The 13,335-nt window shown below is 35.8% G+C and overlaps 1 protein-coding gene across 5 annotated transcripts in view; it reads left to right on the top strand.

The window, feature by feature from the left end:
- ITFG1 (integrin alpha FG-GAP repeat containing 1) overlaps positions 1-13,335 on the top strand; it is a 259,186-nt gene that overhangs the window by 171,866 nt on the left and 73,985 nt on the right. For all 5 annotated transcript variants that reach the window (XR_009216412.1, XM_058527742.1, XM_058527744.1 and 2 more), the window contains exon 13: positions 11,628-11,671. Coding sequence is in view for 4 of the 5 variants with exons in the window: in XM_058527742.1 (XP_058383725.1) it covers positions 11,628-11,671 (44 nt within the window). In the remaining variant the exon portion in view is untranslated. The remainder of the gene's footprint in view (positions 1-11,627; positions 11,672-13,335) is intronic.

The raw sequence follows: 13,335 nt of genomic DNA, 5'->3' as shown, positions 1-13,335 counted from the left end.
GCTGTGGTGGCGTCGCATGTAAAGTGGAGGAAGATGGGCGCGGATATTAGCCCAGGGCCAGTCTTCCTCAGCGAAAAGAGGAGGATCGGCATGGATGTTAGTTCAGGGCTGATCTTCCTCACCAAAAAAAAAAAAAAAATATATATATATATATATACTTATATGTATAAAAAGTTATATGTGCATAAAACATATACCTACCACATATAACATTTCATATGTTTGCACATGAAGAGAACAGGATCAAGATGATTCACATTTTACTTCATATGTTTCTGTATTTGTGTTTTACAATGAGCATACAATTTTTTAATTTAAAAAAATGCGTGAAAGATAGGTAATCAATAACAGACAAAAAGAGGTTTCATTTAGTGTCTAAAATAATGTTTAAATGACAAGAATGGCTGGGAGGGGGGCCTTCCTTTATTTCACACACGATATTTGATTATGATATTTGCTTTGTATTCATGTGTCTTAAGGAAACAAAAACTAAACACATTTCCAGAGAATGAATATGAAGAGTCACCCATAATCCAGACAAGAATTTTTTATTTTAAATGCTACTCAGACCATTATACAGTATTGACCTTTACGGCTTTGACTTTATTCTCCTCATCCTTCTCCCAACCTGCACGTTGGTTTGGTGTTACCGTATTTATGCATGATTATTGCTATTTTTCGGTTCTGGCATTTGTGAAAAGTAGCTAACACAAACTGAATCACAAAGCTATACGTACTTTAAATATCTTTAAGAATACATGGGCTATGACGTATAGTGTGGTTTAACATGAAATGTCAAGATTCTAAGCATTGTCATTTTAAAGAAAACTTATGAATTGCGCATCCCATTAGTCGTGCTTTAAACTAATATAATCTGCTAATAACCAGTAATTCACATAGCTCATTAATAATGTTACTTACAGTTTTTCATTTAATTCTGTGAATAGGCTGTCTTCTTATATCGTATTAATCTTTTTAAAACAACTTTGGTTTTCGAAGTCTAGGGATATTAGAAATTACTTTTTAGAACAGCTTATTTAAAAGAGTATTATAAAATGTTATAATAAATCTATATAGAATTTTGAATATGGTTATAAATACTAATAATTTACAAAAGTTTATGAAATAGTTAAAAATCTTTAAACTTCTAAAAATTAGGCTATGGTTCAGCCAAGATCAGCTAGATAGTAGGAAGACATTTACTGACGCTTGAAATGAGAAACATAGAGGATACGTAAAAACCAAACAAACAAAAACAGTCCTTGCCTTCAGGAAATTCAAAGTGTTGAAAACCACAAATAGTAGGAGGCTGGAATTGTATACTGGTATCTGTCCTGTTAAATTTCCCTTTTCCATAATGGGCTCTTTTTGGGGGGAGGTGAGGGGGTCAGTGAGGAAGATTGGCCCTGAGCTGACATCGGTTGCCGATCTTCCTCTTTTTGCTTGAGGAAGATTGTTGCTGAGCTAACATCTGTGCCCATCTTCCTCTATTTTGTATGTGGGACACCACCACAACATGGCTTGATGAGCGGTGTGTAGGTCCACGCCCAGGATCTGAACCCACAAACCCCAGGCCACTGAAGCAGAGTGTACGAACTTAACCACTATGCCACCAGGCCAGCCATAATGGGCTCTTTATGTGTTTTAGCACACCTTCCCAGTAGTTGTTATAGTTGCTTAAGAAAAAGTGTTTTACTTCACTCATAACCATATGCTTTTATATAAAAAATATAATTGTCCCACTTCTAGGAAGTGAGCTTTTACTGTAATAATAAATTCTGTCTTGGAGCATTTAGTAATGGGGGGTTTTTTTTGACACAAAGGGTGGAATTTTTATTCTGATGTCACTGGGGAAATTACATTCTTGTGCTGATTTAGTAGACTACTGGCACTTTTTACTTGTTCATAAGCTTGACATTATGGAGTCTTAAAATTGTAATTTCAGTGTGACATTTGTAGAAACGCCGTCAGAGTCTACCCTTTCACTTCTTTCATTATACAAGAGAATTTTAAACCATATTCCTTTTTTTTGTTGGTAAAGTTTTGGTTTGGCATTTATTTTGTTTTGCTTTCTGATTACAAAAATAAGGCAGCCTATTGTAATATTAGGAAAATCTGGAAAAGTATTTTAAAAAGCTGTGCCCTTTGCCAATTATTAGATATGAATACAGTGAGCACCGAGCACTCTCTGCTTGCTTTTGCTAGTTTCCAAAGTTGCAAGCATACCAAAAGAACCTGCAACTATGAAAGCTGATACTTTTAAATCCTGGAATCTAGAATGATAGAATCCATAATATATTTCAAAAGACGAACAACAGTAGCTAATACTTATTGTATTTCATGTGCCAGGCCGTCTGCCAAGTGTTTTACATGGGTTGTCTCATATGATAGTACCTATGTATGATAATTTTTTTATCCTTTTTCTTTTTTTTTTTTTTTGGCTGAGAAAGACTGGCCCTGGGCTAACATCTGATGCCAATCCTCCTCTATTTTATATGGGACACCACCACAGCATGGCTTGATAAGTGGCGCGTCGGTGCGCGCCCAGGATCCGAACCTGCGAACCCTGGGCCGCTGCCGTGGAGTGTGCGCACTTAACCACTGCACCACCGGGCTGGCCCCTCTATAATAATTTTTAAATGAAAATATTTGAGAGTGTATAACTTTTAGAAATAGTATAATCTTACATTTTATATAAACAGAAAGCAGAAAATTAGCTTATAAAATAATGAGTTATGCTCCTGGTTCTCCTCTGCATTTCTGACTTAAGAAAGTATGTATCATCCGTGATCCAGGCCCGTTCCTTCAGACCCTGCCTTTTCAAGGCTTCCACTTTATAGATATTTTGTCATATGTGAGCAAACTTACACAAAGGGCCCTTTGAAACCAAACCACTTTCCTCTGTGCTGGGGCAGAGTGTGAAGCACCTGAAACTGCGTAATAGCAAGATCCCAGTTGGAATCCTAGAATTCAGGAGTTTTTCTAAACCTTATAAATTGTTTTATCCAACCACATTGTTTTAAAGATTTTTCTAAGACTGAAGCAGAGAGAAGTGCAGTGTGTGGGTTCACACAGCCAGAGAGGGCCCCGCTTGATGGAGTCCCCTGCACCGTGTGAATAGGATGCCGGAAAGGAGCTAAGCGTGTGGTTTTGAGCCAGTGCTGGTATCAGGTGGTCACTTTGGGATTTATTCTTGATGAACACTCATGACCTGTAGACTTAGTGTAATTAATCGGATATGAACAAAAACTAACAGAAGAAAAACCTATTAACGACAGAAGATACGCTAGTAACACGTATATAAGATACATGCTATATTGTGTTTCTCAGCAGCATTTCATTCAGTTCTTTCTTTCTGAAGACGTTATGTCTGATTTCAATCAGCTATGATTTAAACTGTGCTAATAAGCCTGTCACGTTAATATACTGAAAAATATGAGAAGTGAAAATAAAAGTTTTCTTTATACAGCCTGTACATTTGAAGAAACCTAATGTTTTTCAGATTCTTTTTTTATTTTGTTAATAGTAAGATTAGTAGATATAATCTTACTAATAAGATTCTTATTAGTAAGAATAGTAAGATAGATAGTAAGAAGTATGTATGTGAGTGGATTAGATGTGTCCCTTTTTTTCTGATGGGAAAACTAAAGGGTGAGTCACAGAGGGATTTAGTGATAAAGCCAAAGCTAAAAGTAAAATTTCACTCTTCTGTAGTATTCCTTTAAAAAGCAGTATAATTACTGAAAAGAGCTAAAGACTTTTTTTTCTGTCTTATGTCTAACATACAGAGCTAGTAGAGCCCAGAAACCGTGCAGTCTAAGTCTGCCTTACCTGCTGCCATGTAGATGTCACTGGAAAAAGGTCAGGTCGTTCTATAGCTGAAATAATAATTTCAGGCTAAGAACAATTTAACCTTTATAATAGTTTTTGGGAGTTCTGAATTCCTAATTAAACAATATTATCAAGCAGAATATAAATTAAGCTCAGGGATTAGTATTGCTGCTTCTTGAATCTGTGGTTGCAAAAACTAAGGAAATGTGTATTCTATTTGTGTTACGTAGACATCTCTTCTTCTAAGACATATATATGCGTAATATATATGACTTATGACATGTGTATGATATGTATGATACATTTAAATCTTATCATTTTGATTCTATTGCTATAATATGAAACTTCAAATTTGACAGAAGTAGTCTTGTAAAAAGCAAAAATAGAGGAAACCAATTTTTAGCTTGCTATATACAAAATGAAAGAGACTATTATATAATTTTGAGTAAATACTCTCGACTATGCTAAACAAGACACAGACATTTTATCTTGTACAGAAAATAAAATAATCCGATGGTTCATTGATTTCCCATCTCTCATAAAACTAGGATAATGTGTCTTTTTAATGAGTGTCTAGTGGCCACGTGGTCTTTCAAAAGAGTTCTGTTTGCTTTGTGACTTTCAGTAATGTACTGGCCCAAGCTTCAGTTTCCCCTTCTGGAGCAAAAAAAAAGGAGGTGCAGGGCAATATACATCCAAAAGCTTTAAGATTAAACTTGAAAATAATTCTATTTCCATGAATTTATCCCAAGGAAATTATCAGAGATGTGCCAAAGATTTGTGTATAATGCACCAAAGATTTATGTATAATGTACCATGTCTATAAAGGCAATATTTCAAATAGTGTTTTTAAGAGGAAAAAAATGTTGGATTATAGAGTGGAGGAGAACCTGAATGTCCTAATGAGGAGAATGGGCTTGTATATATATATGTATGTATCCATACATACATACATGCAGTTACGTGGTAGAAGTATATTTAATGATGTGGGAAAAGTTTGAGTTACATTAACCAAAAAGATTACAAAATTGTTTGTAGCATGACTTCATTTACTTAAAATTAAAAAAACAAAAAAAGTGTGTGTTTGTATTATTCTACTCGGCCTGCCATAACAAAGTACCACAGGCTGGGCGGCTTAAACAGCAAAAACTTTTTTCTCACAGTTGTGGACGCTGGGAGTTCCAAGATCAAGGTGCCAGCAAGGTGGGTTTCCTTCTGAGGCCTCTTCTCTTGGCTCGTAGGTGGCCACCATCTCACTATGTGCTCTTTGTGCATGTGGAGAGAGAGAGCTCAGCAGAGCAAACTTTCAACGACACCAGGCCTGTCAGATCCCCTTATGATCTCATTTACCTTAATTTCTTCCTTAGAGGCCCCATCTCCAAATACAGCCACACTCGGGGTTAGAACTTCAACATACGAACTTTGGGGGGACACAAACATTCAGTCTATGACAGTATGATACCTTACAACAAATTGGTGACAATATCTGGATGGTTGGATCACAAGTGATTTTTGTTTTCTTCTTTTTACTTATCTATATTTTTAAATTTTTTCTAGAATGACATATGCTCAAAATATTTAGAAAAGTATATAGACGCAGTAGGTGATTAGTAAATTAGTGGCTGCTTTGGGCTGGAGTGGGAATGGAGGACCGGGACATGATAGCTACAAGGCACAAGGTTTCTTTCTTGAAGTAATGAAAATTGTGGTAATGTTTGCACAACTCTGGGAATATACTAAAAACCCTTGCATAGGACACTTTAAATGGATGAATGCTATGGTGTGTGAATTATATCCCAATAATGTTATTACAAAAACGGGAGGTGGGGTGGGGTGTGAAAGGGGTTTTGGAAATAGATCTGTTTCTTACCACTTCCAGTCACTATACCCAGTATGTTCTCCCACATTGCACACTATTGTTTTGGCTTTTGAATATAACTCAGTTTTTCTCTGCGAGGATCTATCCATTTATGTAGCAAAGCATTTATTGCTATCAAGAGGAATCTGTCTACTTGGAAGGGGAAGATGTATGCACGTAAAATAGCTGAACAACAGTGAAAAGTGCTTTATACTCAAATGTTGAATGGAATTATATTTGCTATAAGATTCCTAAGGTCAAAGAAGCCTTCTGTGGAGATGGTGGGTGAGAACCTACTGTCTGGAGATCCGGACGAGTTAAGGGGAGAAAGATGGGTAAGATTTGGAATGATCAGAATGGGTAGTGGCATAACATTCCAGGTGGGAGGCCATGAGCACAGTAATAGAGAATGAGCAGATAGTAAGAAGGAGAAAGAGACACGCCTTCTTGCACTATGTTGAAGATTAATAAGGGAGAATACTGATGGGCATCTGTGGCAAAGAGAAGGTTTTGTCAGTGACCCAGTAACTGCAGATACTTACTGTTTTAGTCAGAGTTCTCCAAAGAAACAGAACCAATAGAATATAGAGAAAGAGGGAGAGAGAGATTTATTATAAAGCATTGATTTATGCAATTATGTAAGCTGGCAAGTCCAAAATCTGCAGAGCCAGTGTCCCAGTTCATCAGGCAGGAAAAGCCAATGTTCTACTTTGAAGGCCGTCAGATCAGGCAGGAGAATTCTTATGCAGGAGAGGGTTAGCCTTTTGTTCTATTCAGGCTTTCGACTGATTGGATGAGGCCCACCCACGTTACAAAGAGCAATCTCTTTTACTCAGTTTACCAATTAAATATTAATGTCATACAAAACGCCCTCACAGAAACACCTAGAATAATGTTTGACCAAATGTCCGGGCACCCTGTGGCCCCATCAAGGTGATACATAAAATTAATCATCACGATTTACTATTCAAATTCTTCATCAGAGAGAGCCTGTGATCAAATGTGTGGCTTAAGAAGATGCATTTTGCAGCAGTGTTCAAAGGGAAAAAATAGATGTTCATAATTAAGAGGTCAGTCCTGGGGTGACCACCTAGGAATACAGTCATCTAGGTGTGAGGTGATAAGACAGTAGAAAGAAGGTCGTAGCAGTGCGTGTACAATAAGGTAAAATAAAGTGTACAGCTTGGCGGAATTGTAAACAGGTATACCCCTTACAGCCACACCCAGATCGAGATATTTGCAGTACCCCAGGAGGGTCCCTTGTATCCCCCACCCAGTCAGTCCTCCCTGCAAAAGTATAACCACTATTCTGATCTTTGTCACCATAGAGTAGTTTTCCCTTTTCTGAGTGTCATATAAAGACAGGCATTCAGTATGTACTCTTTGTGTCTGGCTTCTTTTGCTCAACTTTATATCTGTGAGATTCATCCAACACATTTGTAAGTAGACTCTTAGTAAACGTATTTGCCTGCATCTTGTTTTTTACCTTAGCAAGAGAGTATAAACACCCTTTCAAGTTGTCACCTGCAGGTCTCCATGTCATTCCATACTACTATAGATGTTCCACAATTTATTTAGCATGTTCTTTCTTGGTGGACACATGAGTGGTTTCCAATATTTCATAGACTTGAAACTGATGAGTTGAGGGGCTGTGTTTTTAATGTTAATAGAGAATACCAAATTACCTTTCCCAGAAGTGGCAGGCATTTAGATTCCCACCAGCATATGACACTGTCTAGTTTACCACATAGTCATCTGAGAGCTCTAAATTTTTATCTCAGTAATTAATTTGTTTTTAAAATAAGTAATACATGCAAATGATGAAAAAAATACAAAAGAGTATATGGTGAAAAGTGTGTCTCCCTTTCACGCCCGTCTCCCGATGGTCCAATTCTTCCCAAAGAGAACCTCTTCTAAGTGTCTATCCAAAAATGTGTATATGAGCATGTATGTGTATATACTTTTATTTTACATAAATGGCAGTTCTAGACTTTTCTTGTTCCACTTAACAACATATCTTGGAGATTATACCATAGCAATATAATCTAGAGCTGCCACATTATTTTAACTACTGAATAGTATCATATAGTATGGATACAACACAATTTAATGAGTTCTTTATTGATAGATATCAAGATTATTTTCAGTCTCGTTATTATTATAAATAATGCCACAGTGAATATCTTATAGGATAAATTCATAAAAATGGAAGTATTAAAAATAATAAATGTGCATTTTTTAAATAAACATTATTAAAATATAGAGAAAAGTATACAGAAGTACACAGGTCTGTAAATTTTCACCAAGTAAATGCATCCATGTAATTACACCCAGATCAAGAAACACATCTTACCAGCAACCAGAAGCTTCCTCATGCCCTCTTATTTGTTACAAACGCACTTCACGTAAAGGTAACCACTAATTTCCAACACCGTAGATTAATTGTGCCTGGTTTTGAACTGTATAGTATAAGTAGTTTTTATTCTAACAGATGTCTCTTCATAGAAATGGTATCAGTTTACACTTGCACCTACATTATAATTTGAGAATGCACATTTCCTAACCTTCACCAAACCAACGGGTTATATAATTTTTGATTTTTGCCGGTTACCTAAGTGAAAAGTATTGTCACTTTTATTTTGCATTTTTCTTATACTGAGTAGAGTTCAGCATCTTTTCATGTTTAAGAGCCATTTATATTTTCACTTCTATGAACACTCCTTGTCCTTTTTCATTTTCTTATTGATTTATAAATGCACTATAATATATGTTAGGGAAATTAATCCTTTGTGATATATGTTGCAAATATTTTTCCTAATTTGTCATTTATCTTTGATATTATTGTTTTTCCTACAGACATTTTTATCAGTCTTTTATTTTTTTTCTCTCTGTTAGGTGTAAAATTGATTTTTTCCCAATTGGTGAGGTTGAGTGTTTTTCTTCATGGTTTTTGATTCTTTGCATTTTATCTTCTGGATACTGCTTCTTGATATCTTTTGCTTTCTGTTGGATTATCACCTTCTAACTCATACCTAGACGCTCTTTGTATATGAGCAATAGCATCTCTTTGTAATGTATGTTTAAAAAAAGTTCATCCCCTTGTCATTAGTTTTTTTAAATTTTATGGTATCTTTTTTTATTTTGTAACAGCTTTGAGATATAATTCACACACCATACCATTCATCCATTTGAAGTATACAGTTCTGTGGCTTTTAATATATTCAGAGAATTGTGCAGCCATCACCACAATCAATATTAGAATATTTTCGTCACCAGAGAAGAAGCCCAGTACTGTTTAGCTGTCACCCTCAATCTTCCCAGCCAAGGGCAACCACTACTTTCTGTACCGTAGATTTACATCTCCTGGACATTTCATATAAGTGGGATCATATAATGGGTAGTCTTTTGTGACTGACTTCTTTGACTTAGCAAAATGTTTTCAAGGTCCATCCATGTTGTAGCATACATCAGTACTTTATTTCATTATATAAATATACCGCATTTTGTTTATCCATTCATCAGTTGATAACATTGGAATGGTTTCCACCTTTTGGCTATTGAAAAATACTGCTGTGAACATTGATGTACAAGTTTTTGTGTGGACGTATATTTTACTTTCTCTTGAGATATACCTAGGAATGAAATTGCTGGGTTAAATGGGAACTCTAATTTTATCCTTTTACGGAATTGCCAGATTGTTTTCCAAAGCAGCTGGACCATTTTACATTCCCACCAGAAATGTGTGAAGGGTCCAGTTTCTTCACATTCTCACCAACATTTGTTATTATTTGACTTTTAGATTATACCCATCTTAATGGGTGTGAAATGGTATCTGGTGGGTTTGTTTTGTTTTTTACCATTATAACCATTTTTTTTTTATTGTGGTAAAAAACATGTAATGTAAAATTTACCATCTTAACCATTTTTAAGTGTACACTTCAGTAGTGGTAAGTATATTCACATTGTTGTTAAACAGATCTCCCGAACTTTTTCATCTTGCGAATCTGAAACTCTGTACCCACTTAACAACAGCTGCCCCTTTTCCCCTCCCCTCAGCCTCTGGTAACCGCTATTCTACTTTCTGTTTCTTTTCTGTTTTATTCTGTGACTACTTTAGATACCTCACATAAGTGGAATCATACAATATTTGTCTTTTTGTGACTGGCTTGTTTCACTTAATATAATGTCCTTAGGGTTCATCCAGGTGTAACATATGACAAGATTTCTTTCCTTTTTAAAGCTAAATAATATTCCATTGTATGTATTTACCACATTTTGTTTATCCGTTCATCTGTCATCAGACATTTATTTGGGTTGTTTCCACCTCTTGGATATTGTGAATAGTGTGCATTTCATTGTGGTTTTGGTTTGCATTTCTCTGATTACTGATGACGCTGAACTATCTTCATGAGCTTTGTATATCTCTATATCTTCTTTAGACAAATACCTATTCAGATCCTTTGCTCATTTTTTTAGTTGGATTGTCTTTTTATTATTAAAGTGTAAGAGTTCTTTATATTATTTGTGTCTTTGCCAAATGTAATTTTTATGTTATGAGTTAAAGTTTGACTTTATTTTCCTCCAAATAGCCAATTATCCAGTACCATTTATTGAAGAATCCATCTTTTCCCTCCTTTAACAAGTGTTTATTGAGCAAATGCATTGGGTTAGGCCCTGAGAAAATAAGGATAAAATGGTGCAGAGCTTACAGACTAGTTCCAAGACAGACTTGTGAGTAAATAATTACTGTTCAGCAAGATAATAGTTTAAATGAAAGTTGATGAAAGTCATTTGGGGACAAGTAGAAAAGAAGTACCAGTGCCTGCCTAGAGTTGAGGGAAGAAGAACAAAGGAGAAGGAGGAGTTAGGTCATGGAAAGTTTGAGAATGAAAGAATGAGAACCAGGCACTGTGCTGGAGTAAGAAACTTAAACATTGGAAACTGTTTTTGCAAGTGTAAAACATTTATTTCACTGTGTCCTCAAGTTGTATTTAATGTAAACATACCTTAGTAAATGAGCAGGTTTCTTCTTTTGTGATGACATATGTCATGCTCATTTCTGGGTGCCTTTGCACTGTTATACCCTGCGTAAGTATAATATTTCTATTAGAATGATTGTCATGTCACAGTCATAGAATATAAATAAGAAAACATTTTCCTCTGGATATATTGGAACTAGTATTCCTAATTACTGTTGACATAATTCATGCTTGAGCGGAACTGTCAGCTCTCTGTCTTTTAACATAGAATATTAATGGCATGTAATGTCTACGTCCTTACAAAGGTCTCACTTCAGCTGAAGTGGCAGTAATGTAGTTATGTTTCAGAACTCGTGTTATTTATATGAAGAATGTTCAGATATTCTGTCTTTTTCTTTGTGGTGATTATAGAATAAATGTGTCATTAAGTTATTTTTGTATATTTGTTGTAGTCCTATCAATTACTTTATAGTTATGTTCTCCATCATAGATACTGAGGGTGCCCAAAGTCTTTGACCCAGAAACTGACTAGATAAATGGAAAAAGTCTATTTGAGATATAAAGTGCTAAATGTTCTATTTGTTTATCTCAGTATACATTTTAATTGGTTTGCACTTGGCACTTCTCTGTCAGATTCTAAGTCATCCTTGGAATTTAGCTAACCAATTGGAAAGTAGAACCAACAGTAGGTATGGTATGATGTAACCATAATTAATTATCTCAGCTGTATATTTCACAAAATAGCAGCATCTTGACTGCTTCATAAAGACTTTTGAAATATTGGTGTAAAGTGAACAATTTACTTAATTGACTCAGATCTAAAGAAATTGAATTGGTTTCTGCTTGTGATCATAAATCAATACAGCATATTAATAGATTTTAGGGGAAAAAGATAGAGCTCACTTTAAATATAAGCTTACATTATATCAGTAATAATATTTTCTTTATTTTTTCCACAGTTCTTAGTGGTCTCTGTTCTAATGACTGTCCTCGTAAGATAACCGTAAGTAAACTGAACTCTCAGTTGTAAATATTTCTATGAAAATTATCTGCATGATAAAAGATTTACACAAAATAGTTGTTATAGGTTATAATCAAATTGTTATTACTCTTTAGAAATGATGAAAGTACCCTTCAGTGCTCAAGGAAACTTTACTGGGAGTAAAGTACCTTGCCTAAAAAATTTCTCACCTCAAGGTTTACCTCCTTTATGAAGCCTTTTCTGATACCCTTTGAAAAATCACTACCCCTCCCATTATTTCTGTGCATACTGCTGCCATTTTGGCACATACGATACTTGTTCACACTTATCTGTTTATATTAAATGCCTCTCCACACTAGACTGTAATCCCTAGAGGTCAGCCATGTCATCTTTGTATACCTGGTACATAGCACAGGGTCAAGCATATAGCAGACAATTATTGAATTTTTTCGGTGTACTCTTAATATTAACTTGCTGTCTAATAGAGTTTTTCAGTGAAATAACAAAATGTGAAAATAATTAGGTTTAGTTTTCAAAATTGCCAGTTCATGTAAATTGCAATAGGAATATTACATTGTATTTGAAAGTGTGTGTATGTGTCAGTATATTATCCCTGCTTGGGAATCAAAGTCACTCTTAGTTCATAAGGAATTATCCCCCATTAAAAGATGAGGAAACTGAGGCTCAGAGAAATTAAATTATCCAAAGTCGTAGAGCTATTAAGTAGCAAAACTAGAATACAAAGCGAGGTGTTCTGGTTATAGTCTGGTATTTTTACTACCCCATTACAGCATTGCATTAGCAACATTTTCTGTCTGGTTGGGAAACTTCCCATATTTAAGACATGTGGAAACAGATCCTGACCCAGAGATTTGACTGCAGAGGTTCAGTCTAGACACAACGTGGGAGCAATCCTCTGAAGTAGTGAGGAAGGCAAGATTGGCAGGAGAGGTTGGTCTGTGGCGCATGGAGAGCTATGAAGCTAGGATAGTCCTTCAGAGATGGCCCAAGTTAAGGCAAAGGAGCCAGGCCTTTGTATTCCTGCCATCAGTCAGACATTGCATGTAGGCAGTCCCCGGGAAAGGGTTATAATTCCTCCAAGCCAGCTCCCTTGGCTGAGAACAGTTTCTAGGTAGGAGCCCAGCTATGAGCTGTCAGCAGCCAACACTTGGAGCAACTCAGGGAATGTGTGCCTCAGTCCTAAAGGGAAGGTCTGGACAGTGCATCACATGTTCACTGTGAATGTGTGTGAGTGCCACGTCAGCCCCCCCCCGCTCTCATATCATTATGAAAATGTTGATATGTAGTGGGGGAGGCCGGGAGGAGGAGGGATGTGGAGGGTGTATGGGAACTTTTTGTACTTCCCACTCAATTTTGCTGTGGATCTAAAACATCTCTAAAAAGTAAAGTCTATTTTTAAAAATTGTAAAGTGTAGATGTGATTAATCAGAGGCTCCATATTACCTTAGAGATTCAAATATTGTCTATCCAGTTAGTGAAATATTCAGACCCTTGGTTCCTCTTCCTTTCTGTCATTGACCATATCCCCATTGTATGGCTCTTTCATTATGTGGTCAAGCAAAGAACTTTAAAACATTGAAGTTGAACCCACTCATTTTACCCTCAAGTTCTAGCAGAAATTTGGATAGGAAAGGCTATATGATTAAGGCAGGTTATACTTCTAA

The sequence above is a fragment of the Diceros bicornis genome, chromosome 32 (assembly GCF_020826845.1).
Source record: "Diceros bicornis minor isolate mBicDic1 chromosome 32, mDicBic1.mat.cur, whole genome shotgun sequence".
Lineage (NCBI taxonomy): Eukaryota > Metazoa > Chordata > Mammalia > Perissodactyla > Rhinocerotidae > Diceros > Diceros bicornis.
Note: the sequence above shows the minus strand (reverse complement) of the source record. Positions and strands in the feature narration are given on the sequence as shown.